This window comes from Drosophila obscura, unplaced genomic scaffold (assembly GCF_018151105.1).
Source record: "Drosophila obscura isolate BZ-5 IFL unplaced genomic scaffold, ASM1815110v1 contig_150, whole genome shotgun sequence".
Classification (NCBI taxonomy): domain Eukaryota; kingdom Metazoa; phylum Arthropoda; class Insecta; order Diptera; family Drosophilidae; genus Drosophila; species Drosophila obscura.
The window spans coordinates 13,448,413-13,474,439 of NW_024542736.1; the positions used below are offsets into that span (position 1 = coordinate 13,448,413).

The window sequence follows — 26,027 nt, forward strand, 5'->3', positions numbered from 1 at the left end:
GTGTTGATGGCCCTCTGGTATCGAAGGGGCTTGGTGGATTAGCAGCATAGATTGTACTCTATACCAGAAGCCAGATCCAGATTTCCGAAATAGAAGCCGAAGAATTTTGAATTGGTATTGATAGATGAATAAAAAATCCCAAAGAGTATTATGCTTAAGTAGGGGAATCTATCTGATATCATTATTTTTACCAACTGAATTAAAACCAAGGATAGTTTCCAGTCTGGTGTTTATTCAACTTAAGTTCTTCCGTTGTCAAATTGATAAGAACTCTTTCGTTTCGGGTGCTTTCGGTTTGAGAACTCGAAATATATGGAGTAGGCCTGGGATTGCCCGGGATTGCCGTTGATTAGAGTGGGCGCCCCCTTGCTTGAGGCCTCTTTCTTTATATATTGCCCCAGATTCTCCTGTGTGACATTAGCTTTGAGTGTTTAGTGTGGGGAAATTCCGTTTGGAGATGACTTACAAACTGTTTTACGATGCCCTGACTCTGCTTCGCACTTATGCGGTGTCCGGATTCCATGTCCTTGGCCATTTGATGCATTGCCTCCTCGATGCGCTTACCGTGTTGCTGGCCCTCTGCTATCGAAGGGGCTTGGTGGATCAGCAGCATCAGGGCGAAAAGGGCCATTATTGATGCCACTGTCGGACTCACCTGCCTCGTCTGACCCATTTGCCGCTTTGAATGGAAGCCCCGCAGGCAAAAACCTAATCCACTTAATCCCCGATTCTCCATAGACTTTTTTCGCCGATTGGCTACGCCCCAAAAGGAAGAATCGGTTCGTTGCAGTGCTTCAATCTTTGATCTTAGATGCCCATGCGAGTATATGTGTCAATGGCAGCTGGCCGCGCTCAGAGCAGTCCCCGTAACCCTTGGCCACATTTATTGCCATTTTTATTCAGCATGCCGCGATTCAATAGATTTTTGCATAAAACGCTTCCTTGCCCTCCTGTTACGCGACATTGGGGTTATATTCCTCACTCGCCTAATGTAAACAAGTTATAAAATACTCGTAAAAAGCGGAGCGAAACTATGGTCACATAAAAAGGCTATAAAATCTGTTGCTTTTAATACTTTCTACCGTCCTGAATAAAAAAAAATGTAAAAACAGGAAAGAGATGACAATATCAGCGGTCGAGGCTTCGTACACATACTCTTGCAGAATCACCACATATATAATACATATAGTGTTATATAGACTAGACTCTAGATCTGATCTAGGAAATTCTTCTCTCAACTGTACGGTGATACCCGCTGTTAGGGTATACATGTGTACATATGTATGTATACCCAAACAAAGTGGTGACGGGGGGAACAACAGAATCGTTTTTTACTGCGAAATGCTAAAATCGTAAACTAAAAACAACATGGGGTGCTTACGACATCTAGAACGGCACAGGACTAGGAACAGGGGTAGTACCAAAGGTGTCGTGCCCTGCTGTAACCCCAGACCCAACTCTCATTATCGCAAAATCAAAATGCGTTTGTCAATGAATTAGAATCGCTTCGATGGCGATGGCAGTCGTAAAGTATTCTCCTTTTACCGCTTTTGCTATTGAACTTTAGCCCATATAGGATAGTAATGCAGCATTATACAATTTTTTTTAAACATTCGCATTAATCAGCGAATTCCATTTACATGCGCATGCCTACTTCTACTGTCTACTACTTTTCCGTGAGAGAAAGGCTAACAAATCATCCCCAAAACTATGTTAGAATTCATATCGCATGGGCCCTGCCGTTCCTTTAAATACGGCTTTTGACACTGCATGGTCACAGGCAGCGTGGCCGAGCGGTCTAAGGCGCTGGTTTTAGGCACCAGTCCGAAAGGGCGTGGGTTCGAATCCCACCGCTGTCACATCAAAGATAATGTATATAGTCTTCTTTTTTCTATTCCATTTCAGTGTTTATAATTTTTACTTTCTTTTTAAAGATGGAACTATACGATATAATAACACACCCGCTCACTAATATAACTAAAATTTTTAAGAGAATGCCCGTTCATAGATGTTCATAGATAATCAGAGAATAAAATGGATTGCGTCTTAGTAAGCTTGTACTTTGATATACATAGTATGTAATTTATTAGAAACATTTACAGCGATAATAAAATTGTTCTCATTTTTGAAGTGTTTTAGTTATTTTATGGCGCAGACCTTAGCAACCCTCTAGCACTTGCGCGACAGACGGCAGCGTGGCCGAGCGGTCTAAGGCGCTGGTTTTAGGCACCAGTCCGAAAGGGCGTGGGTTCGAATCCCACCGCTGTCACATCGTGGAAATATTTTTAACGAACGATACCCATTTTGTCTTTTATGCAGCAGCGGGATGTTTTATTTTTTACATATCCACGCCTAATTAGAAACCGCGAAACGATTTAGACTTTCAGAGTCGTGAACCCCTGACCCCTGTCCCATTTCCCGGCACTGACAACGTTTATCTGGCGTTGACATTTCCCGCGTGCTTCGTTTTCAACATAAACCCTTTTACGGTAACATGTTGATCTCGTTAACGACCCGCGGTGCGGACCGAAACGCAATGAAAGGGAAATGTCAGGAAATTAAAAGGGTTTGTGCGGTCCCAGATGCGGAAAGTCCTTTGAAATGGAATAAATGAAATGTCGGACGAGCCCTGTGTATAGTTCTAAGCTCCCCACTGACTCTTTGATACCGAAAATAATCGCAGGCAATGCAAAGATTTTCCGCTGAAAAATTAGGACTGTGCTCAATACTACTCATAACAGTACCTATATTTACAGCGATGGATAATGTTGTATTTTTTTTTTCTAAAATACAAGCCAATCGAGGCACTTGGAATGGGTTTAACAGATGACGGCGATTAATAGCTCGTTATGACGGACAGTCCAGTCTTGGTTAGACTTAACACCCTCCGCTGATCGGGTAAATCACACTTCGTACAGGGGGAAATGACTGAGAAGATTTCGAACTACATTAGAGATATCGCTCCAGCATATATGGTACATACATACATATATTCAATTGCAGATGATGCATGACAAATGGGAAAATCCCTCAAGGGATGCAGGTGCTTTACTATATAGAACACCTTTATTGCATGCCAGGTGGATGAGTGTACCACGAACATGCATACGTTTCGCTTATACAACGATATTTTAAACTTTACTTCCTCTATTATCAATGTGTGACGTAGATTGGAGTTCCGGGCAAACTTTATTGATCTGATGTTTTTGGTTAGATAGAGTTCATTGCTCTTTTTGTGGATGGCTGGAAAACCTTCAGTGTCACCCAGTGGCTTGCATCTCTCCGGCCTTTGGATATCACTGACCAAAGTGAAATCTAGTAAATGTTTTAACCACAAACTACGCCCCGGGGAGAACAGAATAGACGCGCTTCATTGATAAACCCGATCACTTCGGCCTCGGCTTCAGCTCGAGAACCGAGCTTCGAAGCAAACGAGGCTTAAACGAAGCTTAATATGTAGCTGAAGCTGATGCTGTGGCTATAAAAAGGGGGCGCAAAATGCAGGCATCTCACAGTCCATTTTATGGGTCAAGTAGAATCGTTCTATCACAAGCGAATAAGTGAATCTAGTATAATTACTAAAAATGAAAGTGTTTGCGGCGGTATTTATCTGCATTTTGATTGCCAACGATGCAAAGGCCCAATGTGAGTGCTAAGTCCAGTTCACTGGAATGCCAGTTGAAATCGTGATATCGTTTTAGAAAATCCCCAAAATCAGTGGGAATCGCACAAGTGCGAGAGAGTGAAGTGAATAGTTCTAATTAAGGCGGTTAGACCAGTTGACGAAGCGATGCACGCGCCACGCTCAAGTGGGCTAGTGCCCAGAGTGAAGTGATTCGTGATTAAGATGTTCATGGCGAAAGCAGAGAATTGGCTCTCCTCTAAAATGATAAATGTTCTAGTTGGACAGTCGACCACAATAATGTCGCAAGGGGATCGCTTCTCTGGGAGTCCCCTAAGAACTAGATTTTGATGGTATTTCCCTTTCTATTCCCTTACTCTTCCAGATACAGGCTGTGTGAACCCGAACCAGCGGGCCGGTGTTTGTGTGCACATCAACGAGTGCCAGACCCTCTACTCGGTTTTGCAGCAGGCCAGCCTCTCGACCCTGGAAAAGCAGTTCCTCAAGACATCGGCTTGTGGGATGGGCACTGACAACCGGCCTTTCGTCTGTTGCACCCAAGACACCGGCTACACGAGAAATAGGCGCATCACATCTTCCTTTGCGGACTATGACGGATTTGGTGGGGACTGGAGAGAGGAGAGGCCTAACAACTTCGCATTTCCGAATGAAAAACGTAGGTCCTGGAACTTTGGAGGTAACGGCCAAAGATTTGACACTACTCCGCCTGAGACACAACCGAGGGGACAGTCGAACACAAACGATGGCTCAAGCCTCTTGCCCCAGCCCCCCACCTGCGGCGGTGTTGCTATCAGGAACAGAATCTACGACGGCGAGGACACCGACCTCAACGAGTTCCCCTGGATGGTGCTCATGGAGTATCGCAGACGTAGCGGCAACGGCCTCTCCACCAGCTGCGCGGGATCGCTGATCAATCAACGATACGTCTTGACAGCAGCCCATTGCCTGACGGGACGCATCGAAAGGGAGATTGGACCACTGTAAGTGTGCATATGCAGATTTACTTTCAGAAGGGGATTCCTGCTATAAAGTTGTAGTTTCCAGAAGTAAATTTAGAGTGCTGTTGATTGGTTCAGTGGGGATTTCTAGCTTTGACTGGTTTTTGGCTTGTGTAAGTGTAAGAAATGCGTAGGATCTTGACATATTATGTATATTCTGATGTTTGACAAAGCGGAATTCCGATTGATATTCAGATTAAAATTAGAAGGTTCTATGGGAGATTAGGAAAATCTTAAAGTAGGACTTTTTGTTAAGTCATTTTTGGAGTTTTCGTGTGACCAAGAGGTAACTTCAGTATCCAACACAAACCCATCGATCCGATTCATGAATGGGTGATAGTTGAATAGCCCGACTCCATGCTGAGTCAAGCTCGCACTCCCGGAATCTGTGACTATTCCCGTCCAATCCAGTTTCAGTTAATGGGCGAAAGTGGTTTAATCATGTTTGTTTGTGTGCGAATTTCGGGAAACAAGCTGCATTCTCCAGGTAATAATCAAGTTGAAAGGGATCCCCCACAAGACTTTGCCAAGCAGCCAGTGGCTGTTGTTGCTCAACTCTCGGCTAATTTTAAGAATATTAATTAGCTCGGTAGGACGGCCAAAAACCAGATCCGAAGTGTGTTGCTGCTTGTTAGCTTGCTATGATTCACAATTAGCTGGAGCGAACGAGTGAAGCAGGGCGCCAAAGTGGGGTGTGGGGGTTCTCCGACGCTACGCTCCTAATTTCGGTTTATTCTCAAGCACCAATTAGCAGACTAATTCTAGTGTTTAATCGTTTGCGTTTAAATGCTCATTCTATCTGTGTATCTCCAAATAGCGCCTCGGTTCGTTTGGGCGAGCATGACACGCGCAGTGTGATTGACTGTCCCAGCGGTGGAGGAGGTTGTTCTCCTGAGGCCCAGCGCATCGGCTTCGAGGAAATCCGGTTGCACGAGCTTTACAGCGAGAAGTCGCCCAACCAGATTCATGACATAGGCCTGGTCCGTCTGGAGCGGAATGTGCGCTATTCGGACAGCATTCGACCCATTTGCCTGCCATTTGCTGTAGGCGTTGGTCCAGAGTCTCGACAGGGGGGCCAGGAGTTCACGGTTGCCGGTTGGGGTCGCACCCTTAAGATGGCCAGAAGTCCGGTAAAGCAGAAGGTGGTCGTGAACTACGTGGAGCCGACGCGGTGCCGGCAGAGGTTCGCCCAGATCAAGATCAATGTGGAGCCGACCCAGATGTGTGCGGGCGGACGGTTCGGCCAAGACAGCTGCGACGGTGACTCTGGTGGCCCCCTGATGCGGTTTCGCGGAAATGCCTGGGTTCTCGAGGGCATCGTCTCTTTCGGTTACAAGTGCGGCCTCAAGGACTGGCCGGGAGTCTATACGAGTGTCACTGCTTATGACATTTGGATAAGACAGAATGTGAGGGCTTAGAGCCCCCACTGGATGGGGTATCCGCCAGAATAATTTCAAAGCTTAAGATGTGATCTTTTTTACTCATAGATTAATGTAGAAACTAACTTAGATTATCCCAATATGTTGAAATTATTATCAATTAAATGAAATCCCACAAGTGATTCAACTGTTCTGAACAACCTTTGGCTTTCCCAGCACAGCCGGTTGGTAGAAACAATCGTCTGCCATTGGCATTGTTAACGCGCCTTAATTGGCTGAACCACAAGAAAACTTCCGGGGTCAGGTGCTTGCAGATGGCTCAAACTTTGGCCAAAATTGGAGCCACAGCTTTCAGTTAATTCATCTTCCTAAAAGTGGGCAACACTTCTGGGCTAAAGCTTAGCCTCGCCGATTCCAAACGCGCTCGCGTTGTGGCCCGAACGAAAGTGAAACCAGCTAGAGAATTGCATAACCTAGCCGAGTCGAACCGGACCAGTTATCGGGCAATGCTTGACTGCTGCTCCCGTTTCAGTGCCGCCTTCCGACTGCAGTTTTGTACTCGTTTTCGTGTCAGACAGAAGCGGGGGTGACAGCAGCAGCAGCAATACCGATTTATGGCTCATTTGTTGACACCTGAGCTTCAGCTTTAGGTTGAGCTCTTCGGCTCTTCCGACTTATCTGACTCTTCAGTGGTTTCAGTTTCGGTTGGGGTAGCGACTACATATGCGACTGGCACTAGCACTGGATCTGCCGCTCTGCACATTTAAATTCAATACACAGCTGAGCGTTCACACGAGTGTATGGTTCGGCGGACTGGGATTTCGATTACTATTGTAAGAGTGATTGTGATTGCGTAGAGTAAACCTCTCTCTCCACGCGGTTTCGCAAGTCAGTCAATAATCAATTGATCGATCGATTAACTGCCGATGCAGTGGACAGCGTTCACGCTGTGGGCAGTGCTCGGCTGTTGTTCTACTAAGGCGGAGAACTCTGCGCCGGAGCGCCAGGCCTGCGACATTCCCAATGAGGCGAAGAGAGGCGTGTGCGTCCAGGTGAGCCAGTGCGCCGCCTATCTACAGGTGCGAAATGTCACCAATCTGCCAGCTGAGAAGGTGAACTTCCTGAAGAAGGTGCAGTGCGAAATGGAGATCCACGGACAGGAGGAGGACTCCTATGAGTCGCTCGTCTGCTGCCCGGCCAATGGGCAAGACTATCTCTTCCCGGCTCTGCAGTTTTCCAAGTTCGAGTATCGGCGCTTCCTGGACGTCACGGCCAGATTCAAGCGGAAGAAGCTGAAGCGGCGCATCCACACGGTAGAGCCGACCACGGGATTCAATCTGCTCAACGAGTGTGGCAAGCAGGTGACGAATCGCATCTACGGTGGAGAGATTGCCGAGCTGGATGAGTATCCCTGGCTGGCCCTCCTGGTCTACAATTCAAGTGAGTCAATGATCCTAGTCCGAGATCCTTAATGGTTTAACCTGTTTTCCAATTTTTGCACAGATGACTATGGTTGCAGTGGGGCGCTGATTGACGATCGTCATGTTCTGACTGCCGCCCACTGTGTCCAGGGCGAGGGAGTGCGTCAACGTCGAGGCCTGTGAGTGGTTCCATAGCACTTATCCACAGCCCATTGGCTGAGTAGTCGTTTTTCCTTTAGAAAGCACGTTCGCCTGGGGGAATTCAATGTGAAGACCGAACCGGACTGCATCGAAGAGCCCAATTATCTCAGCTGCGCGGATGCTGCCATGGACATTGGATTCGAGCGGATTCATGTGCATCCCGAATACAAGGAGTATTCCCACTACAAATTCAATGACATAGCCATCATCCGGCTGAAACATCCAGTCTCCTTTACTCACTTTATCATGCCCATCTGTCTGCCGAACAAGACATCACCTTTGCCCTTAGCAGAAGGCCAAATGTTCTCCGTCTCCGGCTGGGGCCGAACGGATCTATGTGAGCTTTAAATATCCCTGCATTTGCTGGATCCTAATCTCATCTAAGCTTCTTTCCTCTTCAGTCAACAAGTATTTCATCAACATTCACAGCCCCATAAAGTTGAAGTTGCGAATTCCATACGTATCAAACGAGAACTGCACTAAAATCCTGGATATGTTTGGTGTGCGTCTGGGCCCCAAGCAATTGTGTGCTGGAGGAGCTTACGCCAAGGACACCTGCGCCGGGGATTCCGGAGGCCCACTCATGTACTTTGATCGCCAGCACTCGCGCTGGGTGGCCTATGGAGTCGTCAGCTTTGGATTCACGCAGTGTGGCATGGCCGGTAAGCCCGCTGTCTACACGAACGTGGCCGAGTACACGGATTGGATCGCTGGCGTTCTGCTGCAGGAGCAGAAGCCGCAACAGCAGCAGTCACCAATCTCTTGACGTCAGATTTCGGGGGCTCCAACAATTGGCGCCTAATGACAGCCCAGATCTGTTTGTACATATTTTGCTAATTATCTAACAGATATCAACTATTTGACTAAGCGTGTGAGTGAATGAGTATGAGTGCTGGTTGGAATGTATGTGCGAGTGTGAGTGTGTGTATCTGTGACTGTGCGCTAACAAAAGTCTGAAAAACATGTTTCTATTTAAATAAACTATTGAAAAATGAACACTCCGTTGACTCCAATTGAAACGGAGAGACAAAAACATTAAAGCTGCAACAGAAGATTGCGAATGACTCATTTGATGAGTGCCCCTCTTGGAAACAGATCCTCTGTGGTGAGCCATTAGCTGTTTCTCCTCTCTTTCAACAGCTGGTCAAACCTGATGCCAATGCAGTTTTTTCTCCGTCTCGCCTTGATGTCGTCACTGATTGCCACACTTTGCTTTCACTCCCCATTCGCGTGCACTCAAAAACGTGGCCGGAGAAGCTCGTAAAGCAGCGGTCCCATGATGCAATTTCTGACAATCCAAGCCGATTCCCAGGCCAAGTCCAAACCAAATCGGAATCCAAATCGATGCGGGCCATTTATCAGGCCTTCTTTCGAGCCGAAAATAGCCAACCTAACTCCAGAAACGATCCAGAAATCCATTTGTATGCGATGCGCAGGTGGAGCTCTAGCTTAGCCCCTTCTGCCTCTTTGGACTAGAGAGTGTTTGTCAGTGACCAAAATTGGCCGGCCAGGGCAAAGAAGAGAGCGTACGAGGGGCAGCTTCTGTGGCCAGTAGCGCCCCAACTCATCCGTGCGTCATGGTAGGCGAGAGTGAAAGTGAACTTGACTCTTGGACAGGTTGGATTTGATTTAATGCCAGTGCCCATGCTAATGTTGATGCGTGCGATATGAGATATGCCACATTAATATTCATGATGTTTATTAGCCGGCGACAACACCTGGCCGGGCAGGCCACAGCGGGGCAAAGACAACGAGATGCCGCAAGTGACACCACCATCAAGCTATGATTGTGCAGCTCATTATCGAGTTTTGGCGATTTTTTTTAACCTTGAACCACATATACGAACCAGAGATACACCCATACGCTCATATTCGCATAGGGGATATGGGAATTGGCAAACATGAGTGGCATTGATAACCGGTTTGCCATCGAAACCCTCTCAATGAACTGGGAAGACAGCACTATGATACACCGATAGAAAAAAGCCCTGAAATTTTAATATTTTCACTTAGATTTTAATATTTATGCCATTGATTTTCATCCAAGAGTGGTTGTATTAAAATTGAATATTTTTCACTTAAATTTTGATATTAATATAGAAATATTTAAATTTAATATATTTCATATTTAAATTAAATATGTTTCATATTTAAATTTAATATGTTTCATATTCAAATTTAATATGTTTCATATTTAATGTTAATATGCTTCATATTTAAATTTAATATGTTTAATATTTAAATCTAATGTGTTTCATATTTATATTTATATTCATTTTTAACTAATTGGTTATTATTTTGCGTACGCAAATTACATTTCAAGTCCTCATGGTGTGAATTGGTTAAAGTTTTCAACTAGAAATAATCGCAACATGAGTAGGACTGCATTGGTTGTGATTATGCCCCTGCGCTAAGATAATTTTACTGTGCATTCAAGGCGGCAGCAGCTGGAACTAGTTGGGAATTCGAGGGACATAAAAAAATAATATAAACATAGTTAAAATAAATACAAAAAATATTTGATTTTTTTCCTTTGGATTTTAAAAGAAAAATTTTGAAATCAAGTCATAATAATATTCAATTTAAATATAAAACATATTAAACTACAAATTTAATATATTATAGTTATTTTGAAGTGTTTTGTATTTAGATTAAATATGACCGTATTAAAAAAGCATTTTGAATACATTTATATTTGAATCAAAGTGAATTCTATTAAATTTTACTATGTTTGTATTTAAAAATGGCATTTTAAATTCAAATATGATTGTAGTTATTTTTACTATGCCTTTTTTCTATCAGTGTACAGATACGCATCGTTGCCATGCTGAATTTGTAAAGCAGAAAGTTTTGGGAAACATATTGGGATTTCTATGTTGTTTTAATTTTGACATCGAATTCCGGGAATCTTGTGAATTGCTTCTCTGGGATCCGATATGGATCTGACGTGCGGCACCATTCACCATGTGTCAATCAAAACAGAGGTAAACTTGCAACCGCATGACCATTCAATGGTCCATTGGGCGGGATAATTCGGTTATGAACACGCCCACACGGCAATTATAAAGTCAATTTGAGCTTCTTTAAAAAGGGGAGGAGGCTGAGCGGGCACATGAACCGTGACAGCGGCAGAGCACAAAGGCGCAGGAAAGAGGAAAAGCCTTATAATCAATTTACTGGCTGACTGCCAGAGCCTGACAACCCTCCGCCAACTTTGATAATTGCATTGGGCTTCACTTTGTGGAAAGTTTTTTTTTTCAAATTGGGAAATTAGAAGGCGAACTATGAAATTAGCCATATGGCCAGGACAGACCCCAGCGAAGGATTTGGCACTCTACTCCCAGGTAGAGCGGGGCATACTTGTTCCAGTGTTGTTTTGTTTTCCCTTTATGACATTGGCAATTGCATTCCCTTTTATTCGCAGCTGAGGCGAAAGACCCTCTCTCCGCTATAAAACTTTATTGACTTGTTAACTCAGCTCGGATCGTATCAATAAATGCCAACTTGCGACAGAGACGTTGACATGCCATTAAACGTCACTGCTAGGACAGGACACGGATACGTACACGGACTAGCAGCACACACATCTTTGTGCACACCATTCCCTTCCATTCCTCTCGGTCGAATTCGCAGATGCTTTGCATGAGGAGTGAGCCCTCTGCACCCCTTCAGAGAAGGACAAGACCAGGGACGGGGGACAGGGTAAGGGTAACATTTGGGCCAAATTGTTGTATAAATTTAATGAAATTAGAATGTGAAAAATCGGAAATATAAATAAATGGATATACAAATGGAAAGCATTTGGATCGGTTTCATTAGTTAATGGATGGTCCGTGAGGAAAAGAATTACTAAAATTGCAAATTGAATTACACGCAAGAAAAACGTTTGGTTCCGAGTTGGGTACTTTTTATAGCACTAGAAGAGCATAGCGTAGTAGTCAAGTCGTTAAAGAGCACATCACAGAGTATTACCAAAGACAATATAACAATAAGATGCATAACGCATACGTTTTTTACAGCGCTGTCGAAATATACCCTTCACTTTAGAAGTGTAAGTTCATTTTACAAGACGCTTACCACCCCAATATAAAAAACTCTTATATTGTACATACATCCCTCCAATGATAATTTCTTTTAACATTTTCGATAATAATGATCGGATATACTTATATAAAAATACATAATATATTTAATACATGTCTTCACATTGGAACATTTGTCATTAGGGTATTCAGTGTGCGACGTATTCAACGACGGTAAAAACGACGTACAGCGCCAGCCGACAACTGTATGTGTGTGCATATGTATATATCTACTTCCTTTCTTGAAGGAACATTTATTATTTCCTTCTTTTTTAAAAGATAAACATCGCTAAATAAACTAATTAATCTGTACATGCTGTAACTGCAATCAGCGAAACAGATCAACTAAACAGAAACAATCAGTTTTCGATCAACAATTATTTAATTTAATTTATTGATTCAGCTGGCGTTTGCATTTCATTCTTTTCATGTAAAGTTTTTGTAAAGAATAAAAGTTAGTTGTGCCCTTTGAATCATACTATTACGATGGATTTTTGTGAATAATTAATTTAGAAAGCTTGTAGAATTGGCATTTGCAATCCCGCAAAATGCCTCGTCATACACAAGACAAACATATGTATGTACATATTGTTATTGTATTATCGTCATTTTTCATCATTTTTACTTGTGCGTCATCTGGTATAAATATTCTCAAAATATTCGTTCAATCGATGTCTAGTTGAATCGAGCTGCATCGCAAGTTCCTAAAATCTTCTTTTAAAAGCCAGACTAGACGAGACTGTGCCGATCTGAACGGTGCTAAAATAAGGTACCCCCGCACGTGTCACCCAAATGAGATACAGCGAGCCATATTCTGAATCTTTTTAATATACCAGCCCTAAAATCGTTCTGTTATGGAAAAACGGGCGCGATAATCGCCCTCAGCATCTATCCATCTAGCAATAATCTCGCACGTGATGTAAGAACATGATGACTTTGGCTGTATGCGAAAAAATTTAATAAAAATTTGCATATGCACCGAACAACCCACGCACATTTATAACAAATTGGCAACATGCTGTTGAACAAATTAAAATACATTCAACAAAATTATTGCAAATTTCGCTGGAGATCTGCCGTTGAGTCAACCAGTCGGGTTCCTGCCGTTCATCTCATAAGACATCAGCTACAGTGCCAGCAATTATGATATGTTTCACGAGGTTAAGATCTGCTCATTCAATGAGCAAACCACTGGAAATAACGCGAACCGAACGCGAGTGAGTCCACGGGGAGCGGAAGCTGGAATAACATTTGTGTGGGGCACTGGGTCAGGAGCCACGGATCAAGGCCTCGGGCCAAACAGGTCTCGCAATAAAAAGAATATTTAATTCCAATTACGCAAAGGGCGGTGGCTGCACATTTGCATATGAAAAACTTAATTATAAGCATTTTGTAGCGCTTTTCCAATCCGAAACATTTCTAATTGAACTTTTCAACTCCTAAACAAACAAATGGAGTGCCCCAGGTTCTGTTGGGAGGGTGTGGCTGAACAAAGAACGACATATGTGAGAGACTCTCACATCCCACTAGGGGGTGGGACTGTGCACTTTGGACTGGGGTCTGTATCAAGAAGACAAATTCGTGTCATTTGGCCAGGAAAATAAATAAATAAGGTGAGAGCAGCCGTGCCACATGTGTGTATTTGTCCTCTGATATGCGCCTTTTGGCAACTTTCCCAAGACTTCAAGTGGCTCTCGTCCACGTCCACGGTTTCGAGAGGTTGCAAAGTTGCTCAATTCCGACAGTTTTTGCACATTAGCAAGCAGCACTCGAGATAATGCGGAAAACTGGAGTAGGAGAATAGAGCTAAAGTTGGAGGATAAGAAGAAGAAGAAGGAGCACTTGAAGCTGTCAGCCAGACACTTGCAGGCTGTCTCCGTAAGGTCCCCCTCATTGACAAGATTTTGAAAGTCAAACACAATTTGATATCAAAGCCAAAGCGAAAGCCAAAGTACCAGTTAACTAGAAAGGACTGAGTGCCGCAGGCGGGGACACCAACAAAACGTTCTAAATTGGACCACATGCGGACCGCCAGACCTCTCACCCTGCCATGAAACCTTGCAACCTACCAACTATGCAAATAACATTAATTGTTTCACCAAACAAAGCGAATGCAAAACAATAATCATGGAGTGGGGTGGGAGGGCAAATGGTAAATCTTAAATGGGAAATGGAAACGATACAATTCGGTTGGAAAATAATAATGTATGTAACCCCATAAAGCAGGCCAGGGGCCACCACATGCCGTCCCGCAGTCGCGGAAAGCGGAAGCGAATCATTCAAATTTGATATGGGATACGACGTTTCTCGTATTTTCAGGAATATTTTCGGGTACAGTCAGCGCAGGCAGAACCAACCCCAGAAAGCCACACGCGTGAGGCCTGGGAGAGAGCGAGCGAATACATCAAACACCACCCCACTAGGACTTTATAATGCTCGCTACACACATTCCTGGTATATTTTCAGGCAACAAGGTGAAAATCCCCTTATCATCCTTCTTTTTGCTGGCACTTTAAGATGCCGCCCGGACTGCTTTCATATGCTAAGAATTTGAAGTTCGAGCAGTCGAAGTTTTCTTTTAATCGCTCAGGGGATCAACAATGGGACCAAGCTCTTTCATTTCCCTTAAAATTTTTCTTTACATTTCCAGTGACTTTTCCCTCTTCACGGCATTGTTGTGTTACAGTCCAGCGATTTGCATATGAATGAACGTAATAAGGCAGCGAAGGCAAATTAAAAGTAAGCAAAGCATCCAAATCCATCCATATAAAAGGAGGAATACGCATACAACCCATATATTCATATGTGAATGGGGATGTGAATGTGTGTGGACGGAGTAACTGGTAATGAAACATTCCACGAATGCGGAATTAATAGGAATGATTTGTCTTTTGTTGTTGGCTGAGAGAAATTCTTTGAGAAGGATTCTGTAAATTGCATTCGACTGTTAAATTGATCGGAAGGAGGTGGGACCAGAAGAGCACACAGCCAAGAAGGTAAGGGAGCAATGCTAAGGATCCGCCTGACAAAACAGTAATAGGAGAATAACTTGAGGACATTGTAATTAAACTATTAATTATCACAAAGTAACTGCCAAGGAACCGCTTGATGAAAAATTACAAGGTCGAAGCTTTAAGAACGAAAGACCTTTTACTAATCAAGTTCTTCTCCCCATTCCCCGTCCCTTGATTGACTCCAATTATCGGTTTGCAGGACCCACATCCAGCCCCATATCACTACTCTACATGCACGAATGGTAAAACAGGAAATTACTTAAATCGAAATTACGTCGCATTAGCCTCTAATCAAAGCCAAGACTGGACTCCGGGCTCTAGTCCTGTTCCTGCTCAATTCCCGACACGACATCGAAATTTAATCAACTTGGGTTTTCCGGTCAACTACTCATCGATGTTGATTTTTTTATTATGCTAAGCGCACAAATGAGCTCGAAATGACTAAGGGTCCTCCTTCCGAAGGGGGACGTTCAATGGCCACGCACGAAGTTCATTGATTAACGATTTTCACCATGCTGAAGATGGAAAAGTTCCCCCTGGGAGCACAGGGACTCACACGCATATCCTAGATATGGGACAGGAAGAAGTCGGGGGAGAACATAATCAAAAAATTAAAATCTCTTTATGTTTTTATGCTCGCTGATTGAATGGTTCCATTGTTGTTATTGCTCGGACAGTTTGATGTGCCATTGATGGACTCTGGGACTCTGGACTCAACTAACCGCTAGCCACCCTTCGATACCCGCCATTCGCTATTCAGTATCCGTCTGCCTTAGGGTCAGCTTCAGTCGAGTGTAATGGATATATGCGATATGCAGGACCAGTAACAGGGCCAAGGACTAGTGAAACATTATCCTTTTTGTGCGGCCAGCCACGGGGCAAACAGAAGCGAAAAGAGCGAAAGTCGGTTGAGTCCGTAAACCGCGACACACGAGTCGGGGAAAATGGAAATTGTTGCTCCTTTGTGTGGCTTCACTTTCACATGTGGAAGGTCCCTGCCATCCGCAGTACCATTTAATTAAGATTCGGTTCAGGGTGCTTCCTCCTAATCTCTAATCAGGTTATTAGCTGAGTTTCCACCGCTTTCCCTTTGAGGTGTAAGTTCCTCTTTGGTTCTCGTTCCATCGCTAATTGAGAGTATGTGAAAGAACAGGGAGATGAGAGACTTCACACCTAAGGGCCCTCAAGAACAGGTCTAACAGGTTTAAATTCTTTGAAGTGGCCATGCTCCAGCCCAGGAACAAAAGATGCCCGAATCGTGCAACTTTCCATTGCTCAACAACTGTTAACCAGAAAAACTCAATGACCAGGAGTGGTCGCTTTGGCAGCTGCTCCTCGGGAGGAACTCATAAAGAGCCTTAAGGTATCACTCGAAGAATTCAATAAGCTGCCCACGGGACAAGAAAATTACGTACCAATGGGATGACAAACATGCAGCGGATGATGATGAGGTTGATGACTAAGCATTGCCAACCCTCGGGGCAGGGCAAGTCGTTACCTCCGCCCTCTCTAAGACGTCTACTTTCTTTACCATTTTTATTGCAATTTGCGAACATTTACTGAATGTGAAAGTGAAAGGAACAGCGACGATATTTGATTACGGAATGTGGGGAAGCTGTTCATGAGTCAATAATGATAAACATAAACCAACAGATTGCCAGGACGATGATATGGTTTGGAGGAGTGCTGAAATCTTATGCTTACTCTCTCTCTCTCCCGCTCCCTCTGGCTCCAGGGATAGACCGAGACCCCCATCGTCTGTGGACGGCATTAATTGCCAAAATTAAATTTATTTCCTTCATTAATACATAGGATAAACCGGGCGAGAGAGTAGATGTCAAGTAATCAAGCACATCCTGTGCATGAATCCTGAATGCACAGTGAATGAGGGATAAATGTAACATTTGAATGACAGCCGAGGTTTGACATTTGCAGCGCATGTCATGCTGCTTATTAAAAGCATAAATAAGTATGAGAAGATTATACTGGGATGCTTGACACAAGGGTAACGTTTTAGTGAGTGGTTATATTCACCCTCTGGACTACATATTTGTATCCCTGGCAAAGGCTTGACCAGAGAAGCACTAGAAGACCAGGTACAGTGCTCATAAAATTCCAATCAATTTGTAACAAAGAAAATGTCTCAGAATCTGCTAACTCTCCACATGAGGCCTAAGGAGGCAAACAATGCCGCTCCTTGTACGGGACAATTTGCGCCGGACAATGGCTACAAATCAACGTGGAAATTGTGAAAATCTTCGATATGTACCGAGAGATAAACCTACGGCTTCGTTTGGGCCTGTACCAACAGCTTTCAACAGTTCCTGTCGTTAATCAATTAACTTTGCACTGGTTACTCCAGCCAGAAACGCTCTCTCACTATGACCCTCCCACTGGGTGGTGAGTGATTCATGCTTGACCACTTCAATATGTCAAACGAATCAAACTCAGAACCCTCCCACCGAACCAACAGCCGGAGTCGCAACCAGACAAAAGATGTTTCCGAGCAAATATTGAAAAGTGAAAAGTTTATATGCTGCCAATATGGTAGTACTTGTGGTCCTTTCAGCTTTGATTTATGCCCCAAATTCCGATAATTTATGTCTGCGTGTCCAGGGGAGTACAAGGTTGATGGTATAGTCGAATGGTTGATACTCAGGATGTGTGTTCTCTCTCTGCTGTCTGTCAGAATGGCAAATGATTTAGAATACAGATCGTAGAGATGGCTAAGATATCAAGTATATTTTGTAAAGCGTAGTTGTATACATATGCCTTTTAATGTCGTATACAGTCTGCAATTTTCATCGAAACTGTGTTCATACTTAAACGTCACTCTTTTCTTCTAACCAGGGAATACGCATACCCTTGCTTTCCTGTGGTTTTCCCGAGGGCAAGTTTCTGCTCAAGTGCTTACTGGTTATGGTTTTGATAGATTTATTTGTGTTTTTCTTTGTTGCGGAAATTGCATTGATTGAAAGTTGTAATTTGTTGAAACCTTTTGAGTGTTTGAGTCTCGGGAGGGGAGGTTGTCCCTTTCCACCGATGCCTCTCTCTGGCAATTAAAAGAACTTTCCATCTCGCTCTTGATTTACCCAGCCAATGTGCAAGTCAGTCCAAAGCACATACTTATTAGGATTCCATGCTTGATTAATTCGAGATCCCAGTAATCAACCGGTCGGCGAAAGCTTAGAGCCTGGAGATGCCCTAAGAGTCGTTTTGCGGTTGCATGCTTCCCATATCAATCCCCATTTCCGCAGGAGGTCTTCCGTATACCCTTCTGCGGTTAGACCACACTCATGTGCTCCATAATCCCGTTTCGCTGACCAAACTGACCGACAACCCCAGGGAGTGGTGTTAGGATTCAGACATGGAAAGGGCGTTCTTGCGTTTGTAATCCAATGCTCGCGTTTTCATTTATTACTCTTACAGCTGCACCCTTAGCCTCAGCCTCCGCCTTACCCTTCCGTCGCCATGGAAGACTGAAGCCCGAGTCCCGGACTGATTGAGCTTGAGTGATGGCAACAGTTGTCCTCGGCCCCAGGAGGGATCCAATCTGCTGGACAGTAAATCATCGCCTTGGCAATGACGAATTCCTTGAAAATTAGGCAAATAATTCATAGTAATTAGGAGCAGTTCACAGTTCTCGGTCTACGGCATTAGTCACAGCACCTTAAAATTCCATCAACCCTCCATTGCGAACCCTCGAAATCCACGCAAAGGGCCCATTGGAGAGGCCATTTCCATAATACCGTGGCGATGAGCATTTGGCACTCCATAGTAATGAAATTATGAGTGCTTATGACCATCCAGAGACATCAAATAGCACAGCCAACCCCTTTTCTCTATCTCTGCAATTGCCTCAACTACTTTGGTGGCAACTTTCACTCAATGCCCCAGATGGTGTCCCGTACCCACTTTTTTTGGTTGGGAGCTGCTGATCCTTTTTCGAGCGTCAGGTCAGACGCTGGCCATTAGTCTGGTGGCTCGTTCACACAAAAAGGAATCCATTTCCGATATTGGGTGATAAAATTTTATGAATGTAATTTGCAGCGATTTGTTGTGTCTTCTCGGACTGGTTTCAAACCGTCCACTTTAAGGGGTTGTACTGGATAGTGGACGGGTTGAGCGGGTGCCTGCGTGTGTCATTGCGAAATTGTTATTGAACACATGATGGGAGACTCGTAAATACTTATCTAAATATCCGTATATGTATGTGTATCTTTGAATGTCATGTGTAATGTGGCAGCCAGAGTCGGACTTTGCCGTTTCGCTAAATTATTAAAAGCATTTGCCTAACGACATCGCAACGGCTTGAATGCCGAGCAAAGTTTGCCATTAACTGGGACCAAATTGAGCACATGACTCGACATTCTTGAGTTGAAGTTTAGCAGACGGTTAAAAGATATTGCTGAATTAGCCACATACTTAACAGAAAATTCCGTCGATTTAAAGCATCATGTAAAACACAAGCAAAAAGTTCTGATTCATAAGAATTCAAAGGAATTTAAGAGTAGGTTGATTAAATATTGGAAGTCAAATGGAAGCAAGATTGATTTAATATTTAGGCTGTGAACGGGGCCTACTATAAATCCATGAACACATACAACTAAAACTAATTTTAGTTTACTTTCCCATTAATGGATTCATTTATGTTAATATCAAATCCCACTGAGTCTATGCATTATTTAAGACAAGATCGAAGAAATGGTTATGGTCTACTTTTGCACTTGGATTTTGGGAGATATACTATATAATGCGATTTTTGATAGATATTTTAATTATGGGAGGATAATATGATTGGTTTGATGAAATAATAATAAGAAGATAATATGATAGATAGATAGAATACCTTGTCATCTAGAAGTGACTGAATAGCTGCATTTTTGCATCCAAAAGTTAAAAAAAACAAAAATACGAAAGCATAGAATTTAATGTAAAATTAATTAATGTTTAATTTACTCCCACTAAATGGGGTGCCGGTGCAAGTGTCCTGAAGCGGGCTCGAAAAATGCAAGTTCTTCTTTTGTAACTTGTCTTACCAACTGCAGGCAACTCCGATACCAGTGAAATTACCTGAAGCGGTGCCAAAAGTGAGGAGCGTCCTGATTAAAGGAAGAGCGCATCTTCGCTGAGAGGATCTAAGAGCGTCTTGAGTTTTGTTAAAAGCTGGAATTATCCTTCGAGATAATAATTCATAATTATCTATCTGCTACCGAGAGCCCCCTTCCACGCCCCCAATCCAAACCATTCGAAGAAATGTCGTGTATGATATATGACGTCACCTTGAGTTTAAACTTTGTTTAGCATATAAAGCCCATAAAATCATAAACAGGCCGCATAAATAACCACATTAAAAAATCTAGAACAATGCGATTGGAGTGTGGGAACTAGGGAAGTGCGGCAAAGTGGGGAAAATAGTGAAAATGTGCAAATTAGACTCGCCCGTGGAGAAAAGTCGTAGATTTTATGGCCCATTTTAAAATGGAAGCTGTGGCAAGATAGCTGCAACACCCTCTATACTCCTCTAAGACTGAGATTCCTCCTCCTCACATCCCCATCTCATCTGGCACGCATGTGTCCTGATTTATGAGCGCAAATTCCTGATAAATGTGCAGGATTTTAAGGATTTCGCACAAATTACAATAAACGAGAAGGTGCTGGAGACAGACTTAGCCTAGATGAGGTCCTGCATCTTGTCTTCCGAATACCTTGTGCTCCCATGTGCGCATAATATTCTCCTGGCCACGAGAATGAAAGCAAAAAATTCGCAATTTGATTTATTGGCTGACTTAGCGGGACCAATCTGAACGGAATGGATCAGAGAACGTGCCCGGCGAATGTTTTTGCAACTGAAATTGATTTACTCTGATTTCAGATTTTGCATTTTAAATTGAGGGTTGCAAAGCGCTATTGCTGCTGGTTAAAGTATTGGTCGGAAAAGGGACTAGAACTAGGTCTGGGACAAGGGTATCGATGTCAATTGGTTATGTCTTTTTGGCGTATTTTTTTTGCTGTCGCTGCCAATTTATTTTCAATATATCAGTGTGTGTATGGTATAGAGTGTTTGTCGAGCACTAAGCAGCCATAATTCCTATTGCATTATGCGAGCCAAAATGACAAAACACTCCACTCAATGGAATTTGGCAGGGGATTCACATGGCAGAGCATGCGGCCTGCACGCAATTTTAAATGGATTTATTGATACGCTCCATTGCCATAACCACAGCAATAAAGGGAGAGGTTGGTTGCATGTTTGCAAACATGTTATGGCAACAGCAGCCAAATGTAGGGCTATTTCTCAATTGTCACCAACTGAAGACAGGCGGCGGTTGGCGAATTAACCCATCAATAGGCCGGCGGACAGGAACAGGGACACAGATATCGATCCTATCCTCAACGGTCCGCTGCCTGGGAAAAACCGCACTCCGCTCTTCAGTTGATTATGCGCATCATTTGCGAATTTTGATTTAAATGGAGAGACAGACTCTCGTACAGGGGATATTTCAAATTGAATTTTGATTAGTTTGCAGCACGCTCCTGAAGGGGGAAGGGAAGACAGCCGCAGAGTCCCTTGCAACTTTGATTGATATCAATTATTTGTCAGCGACGGCAGGAAGCCAATAACTGCGGTTGCATCTGCAGCATTTTTTACAACCATTCTGTATTTTTTCCCGACCCATCGGAAGCTAAATTTTTCTCTACCAAATTATGCAAATTTTTATATAATTTAAAAACATTTTTTGTCCTTTCAAATTTATATATTATTATATTTTCAGTGGTAAATCCCCACGAAATGGATGTAGGGGAAACTGTAATTTTTTTTTAAAGAGCACTTTTGATAAATTTGTTTTTAATTGGGGAATCATAATGAAGTTTTTTTTTCGTATTGTTTGAAATACTACTTTATTTTCTTCAGCCATCGTACAGATAAATAATTTATACAGAAACAAATTTCAAACTTCCTTCAATGAAAATGTCTTTACATATTTATTTTGCATTCATCTCAATTTAGAAATCCTAAACTAATGTCGACCCTCTTATTTTCATATGCATAGCCTCATAAAATGGCTGAGCATGAATCGAACACTCACAAATTTAATGGACTTCAACCTCAGCCGTAGGAGCAATTTCAAAAAGATACTCACAAAAGAACACCAACTACAACAGTAATAAATAATAAATAATATTTCTCAAAAATAATTGCTTCCCCTGTGTCTCGCATCTACTACCCTCTCTCCTGTTGGCTTGAGGACGATGGAAAATAAAAATATGTTAACTAATCACCGTATGAAAGGATTTTTATGGGTTTTCATTTCCGCACATAATCGACTTATCCCACAAACTTGGATTGGATCGAGGCTTTCAAGGAGCTGACAGGACCCAGGAGCAGTCAAGGGGAAAACCCAAAGGCGGATATGTGGAACGTTAGGCTGGATATAGAGGTTGGAGGAGGATGTAGCAAGATGCCACATATTCGAGGTGATATATGTCACTTTGCGAAATGTTGCCGTAGAAAAATGTCATTTCCTCCCATGGGCTGCGGAAATGAGGGGCCAGGGAGGTGGGAGGATGGGACAGACGACAGACCATAAACAATCCCCAAGATTGAGTGACCCAAAACTTTTGACACAAGCAAATCAAGTGAAAGTCGAGGCAATAAAAACTACGGGGGGTGTAGTTCCTCTCTTTATTTATGGTTATTGATGCTTCGCGTCCGATAAGTTCTCCCGCTCTGCAATTACAGCGGCTTAATGACTCGAGGATTCCTCCGGTCCATGGCTCTCGTCGAGTGGCCGAATTGGAAATGAAGCTGGCCAAAAGGGCAGCAGCCAAGGCAACCAGAAACGCTCGCAATGTCTTCAGATATCCTGCTCGGAGGTGTCCTCTACGTAATTAGATGCCTGAGGAGCGATGCGACGCATGCCACATCCAAGATAAAAACACCGCGGTGGTCCTGCCTCCGGCCAGTGAATCTAAATCTCAGTTTGAATCCAGCTTCGACTCTGAGTGGCACTCGTCAGTGGCCTGTGAGGTGAAACAAGCAACCAACAGAAAAAAACGTACAAAAGGAGACTCCACAGGACACTGCAGCAGGCACTTGAGCTTTATCAATTGCCACAAACCATGACGACACGACCACTCCCGAGTCGACGAATCCACTGCTAATTGTAAATTCAAAATTTTGTTTTCCGCCGTCTTCTTGCTCTGAAATTTGACTAACGCGTGGAGTCCAGAGAAATTTATTGCGTTCCCTTTTTAATACTGACATAATATTTTACGCTTCGACAGAGTGAGAAGAGGGGGAGTGGCATTGACATCGGCATCGGGGGAGAAGGCCACTTGAGCATTACGGCGTTTTTATTTAAACTTCAATTCTCTGTGTCGTTGGCTACACATTTCCATTAATTTTAAGTGCTCGCCGCTCTCTCCCGTGGCCAGGGACTCAGCTCCGCTCTTCCATTGTTCGTTCCGCTGCCTTTGTGGGTCTGAGTCAAAGCTGTGAGGCGACTGTATCCGTATCTGTATCTGAATCTTCATAATGTTATTGTTATTGACTTTTGCGCGCCGCTCAATCATAATCATAATCAATTGTTCGAGGGGGGGTTTCCTTGTGGCATGGATCTCACCTGCGCATGCCCTTATCGCAGAATTTCATTTGCATAATAGTAGAGTCTGGGGCCCATGTCACGACCAGCAGTGAACACACTGCCAATCTATCCAGCAATCCAATTGAATTTCTACATGATAAACAACTTTCTTTTGCTCTGAAGGATGCCATTCCTCTCGCAGGACCATCCATTCCGCTGATTTGTCAGTGCGGACAGAGATAATCCGCCTGAAAAATCAAAGATTTGCACAACAAATACAATTTGGCAACATGTTTGCCCAGCGACTTAAGAGCCCACAACCAGGAACCAGAGGAACCACAACATGAGATCATCAGGAGGCGGAATGGCAGATGGGAATGGGGATGCTACAGGACTAAAGTGGATTGCTTAGCGGCCACGTGATATGAAAACGGAATCTTCAAAGGTAAGGCCAATAAGCAAACAGAATAAAATGCGCAAAATTGTGACCTTAATTTGCAAAAGTAAATAAAACGCAAAGGAAACGATGGATGATGGAGAAACCTGAAAGGATTTTTAAATCTAATTTCCAATTTTGAAGTTAGAAACCGCCAAAGCGAACAATCACGACAAGGGAACCCCTTTTTCCTTCATCGCAGGCAAATTTACATGCTACGGACACTCACACACATACACACATGCATATTATTTGCAAATTAGCCCCGATGGTGGAATGGGGAGAAGGCGGTTCGTGTGCGGGTGCACTTCACATGCGAAATGGAACCAATAAACCGTGAATCACGTCGCCCGTCGCCGGTCGCCAGTCGCCAAACACCAGCCACGGTTCAATGGGCCTGATTGTTGTCCTGATTCCGCTGTCGCTTCATCTGCTGCTCCTTCTATTGATCCTGCTGTTCCTTGTCCTCATCCTAGTTTAGTCCTTGTACTGGTCGACGCTGGGATGTCATTTTGAGAGTCGCTGGCCCGAGGGTAGGATGAATGGATGGATGGTTCCTGTCTTTGCTGCCCCTTTGCCTGCCATTGTTTGCTTTAAAGTTTGCAAAAATTGTGTGTTTGTGCCCTGTACTTGTTGGGTTCATGAGTATATAGAAAACATGTAACCTATGTATGGTTATAAAGCATTTATCTTAAAATTTATCGTTTTCGTTATGATTGGATAACTAAAATAGCGAGAATGACGTAAGATACTTATCTTCTAACCTTTCTTTATGTCATCCTGGGAAAAGATATGCGTAGACCCAGCAGTAATGGGAATTTTATAGTCAGTATACTTGAGTGTGACTTTCCTTTCTTTTTTGGCTGCTGTCCTTAGCCGGTATCTGCGGCAAATGCTCGGCATTTCATTAAAGGGTTCGCCTCTGGGACTGTGGCATGTGTGGCATATGATTTGAGGCATTTCTGCTTCGATTGCTCTGAATAGAATGGAAATGATGAAAGAAGCGTCCCATACGCCATTTGCATGCTGAAGGTAATGACGAGGCCTAGTCTCGTCCCCGGGCCAACTCTCCCAATCTCGTTTTTACACAGTGTTCCCTTACATGTGGGATGTTTTGAGTACAACTGTACCTGCCGGAGCAGTCTTTTGCGATTGATTGCTTTGGGCAGTCATCAGTCTGAAGCTGCTCTGCCTTTCACTCCTCGCTGCGACGCTGTGGCGCATTAACAAGTGCCCATAAAAATTATTAATGAACTATGTTTAAAGAGGAATGAATAATCTCAATTGGGATCCAATAAAAAAGAAACCAGAAGAGTATTGCCTCTGTGGCCGTATCACATTTCGGTATTCGGGGTGGAGGGTGCAGCGACCCTTCGATAGCGTGTCGGCCAAAAAAATCATTAATCATCGAAATGTTGCAATTTCTGTGGTTAAAATTAATTTTGTAGAAAAGTACCAAACGCCTTTGGGACTTAGAATGCGGCTGGGGTAGTGGAAGGACACTGTTCTAAGGCCTCCGGGAGCAAAACAACATTAAAAACTACTAAACAGGCGACCCGGGCGGCAGAGACAACCCCCCACACGGGTAGAATGCAGTGGGATGATGGTGTCTTGGCCTCTCAAGCCTGTGGCTGACACATGCGGAGCTTCGTTTTTTATTTCCCTCTCCGTTCGAGGCGGGGGTTAAGAACAGAAAAAAACTTTCACACATTGTTGGGAGGATGTGTAACGAAAGCGCCGCGGGATATTTTTTCAGCCACTCCACCCACCGCACCCACTCGACGGCGTGAAAACGCACACATTACGAGAAGGATGGGAATCAGGACAAAGAGTGTGGGTGTGGTAACACGGCTGGGACTGGGAACTCTTTGTTGTACTGTGAAAAACGATTTGCGACGATTTGTGTCATGTGTGTAGGATTGGGCGATGACGACACCGCCACCAGGACAGGGATCAGTTCGAGTTCGGGGAGAGTTGCTTGTCATCGTCGATATCATTGATACTTTGTCAGACGTGTAAATTACATGGCGCATTCCACATGCCAAATTCCGCGCTTTCCCGTTTGATTTTCACATGCAAATTTTCCCAAAAACGAGACGACGACGACATCATCATCATTATTCAAGGGACTTGGGATGGCAAGGAAATCCCAAAGGGTTCGAGGCAGACGCGTGTCTGCTAAAACTCCAGCCGGGAGGGAGCTGAGCAAACTACTTTAAATTTCAACCAATTTCAAATGACTTCTTGTCACACATGTGTGGATTA

At 43.6% G+C, this 26,027-nt stretch overlaps 3 protein-coding genes and 2 non-coding genes across 6 annotated transcripts; 4 read left to right on the forward strand and 1 right to left on the reverse strand.

The window, feature by feature from the left end:
- Nucleotides 1-215: 215 nt before the first annotated feature.
- Nucleotides 216-693, reverse strand: LOC111066661. Of its 2 annotated transcripts, none has more exons than XM_022355422.2 (2): nucleotides 467-693; nucleotides 216-421 (listed from the first exon to the last, which is right to left on the reverse strand). In XM_022355422.2, the coding sequence occupies exons 1-2, from the start codon at nucleotides 671-673 to the stop codon at nucleotides 386-388; spliced, it is 243 nt and encodes an 80-aa protein (XP_022211114.1). In that variant the 5' UTR covers nucleotides 674-693; the 3' UTR covers nucleotides 216-385. The 2 variants fall into 2 exon arrangements, with proteins under 2 accessions (XP_022211114.1, XP_022211113.1); XM_022355421.2 differs by having other exon boundaries at nucleotides 216-407; nucleotides 467-690.
- A 1,086-nt stretch (nucleotides 694-1,779) lies between these two features.
- Nucleotides 1,780-1,859, forward strand: Trnal-uag. Its single transcript has one exon. It is a non-coding gene; the product is annotated as a tRNA-Leu (tRNA).
- A 330-nt stretch (nucleotides 1,860-2,189) lies between these two features.
- Nucleotides 2,190-2,269, forward strand: Trnal-uag. The gene has a single exon. It is a non-coding gene; the product is annotated as a tRNA-Leu (tRNA).
- A 1,263-nt stretch (nucleotides 2,270-3,532) lies between these two features.
- On the forward strand, nucleotides 3,533-6,196 carry LOC111066656 (serine protease 7). Its single transcript, XM_022355413.2, has 3 exons — nucleotides 3,533-3,645; nucleotides 4,008-4,623; nucleotides 5,459-6,196. Exons 1-3 carry the CDS (start codon nucleotides 3,585-3,587, stop codon nucleotides 6,057-6,059), a joined length of 1,278 nt encoding a protein of 425 aa, XP_022211105.1. The 5' UTR covers nucleotides 3,533-3,584; the 3' UTR covers nucleotides 6,060-6,196.
- Nucleotides 6,197-6,644: 448 nt separating this feature from the next.
- On the forward strand, nucleotides 6,645-8,601 carry LOC111066657 (phenoloxidase-activating factor 1). The gene is made up of 4 exons (XM_022355414.2): nucleotides 6,645-7,460; nucleotides 7,524-7,620; nucleotides 7,681-7,979; nucleotides 8,044-8,601. Exons 1-4 carry the CDS (start codon nucleotides 6,947-6,949, stop codon nucleotides 8,406-8,408), a joined length of 1,275 nt encoding a protein of 424 aa, XP_022211106.1. The 5' UTR covers nucleotides 6,645-6,946; the 3' UTR covers nucleotides 8,409-8,601.
- Nucleotides 8,602-26,027: the final 17,426 nt, after the last annotated feature.

Bases quoted from the DNA above. Each gene is read 5' to 3' on its own strand.
- LOC111066661 (XM_022355421.2), bottom strand. From the start codon at position 673: ATGGGTCAGACGAGGCAGGTGAGTCCGACAGTGGCATCAATAATGGCC. The intron at 408-466 runs GTAAGTCATCTC...AATGTCACACAG, and splicing joins AGGGCATCGTAAAACAGTTT to GAGAATCTGGGGCAATATAT.
- LOC111066656 (XM_022355413.2), top strand. From the start codon at position 3,585: ATGAAAGTGTTTGCGGCGGTATTTATCTGCATTTTGATTGCCAACGAT. The intron at 3,646-4,007 runs GTGAGTGCTAAG...TTACTCTTCCAG, and splicing joins CAACGATGCAAAGGCCCAAT to ATACAGGCTGTGTGAACCCG. The intron at 4,624-5,458 runs GTAAGTGTGCAT...ATCTCCAAATAG, and splicing joins GAAAGGGAGATTGGACCACT to CGCCTCGGTTCGTTTGGGCG.
- LOC111066657 (XM_022355414.2), top strand. From the start codon at position 6,947: ATGCAGTGGACAGCGTTCACGCTGTGGGCAGTGCTCGGCTGTTGTTCT. The intron at 7,461-7,523 runs GTGAGTCAATGA...ATTTTTGCACAG, and splicing joins CCTCCTGGTCTACAATTCAA to ATGACTATGGTTGCAGTGGG. The intron at 7,621-7,680 runs GTGAGTGGTTCC...TTTTTCCTTTAG, and splicing joins GTGCGTCAACGTCGAGGCCT to AAAGCACGTTCGCCTGGGGG.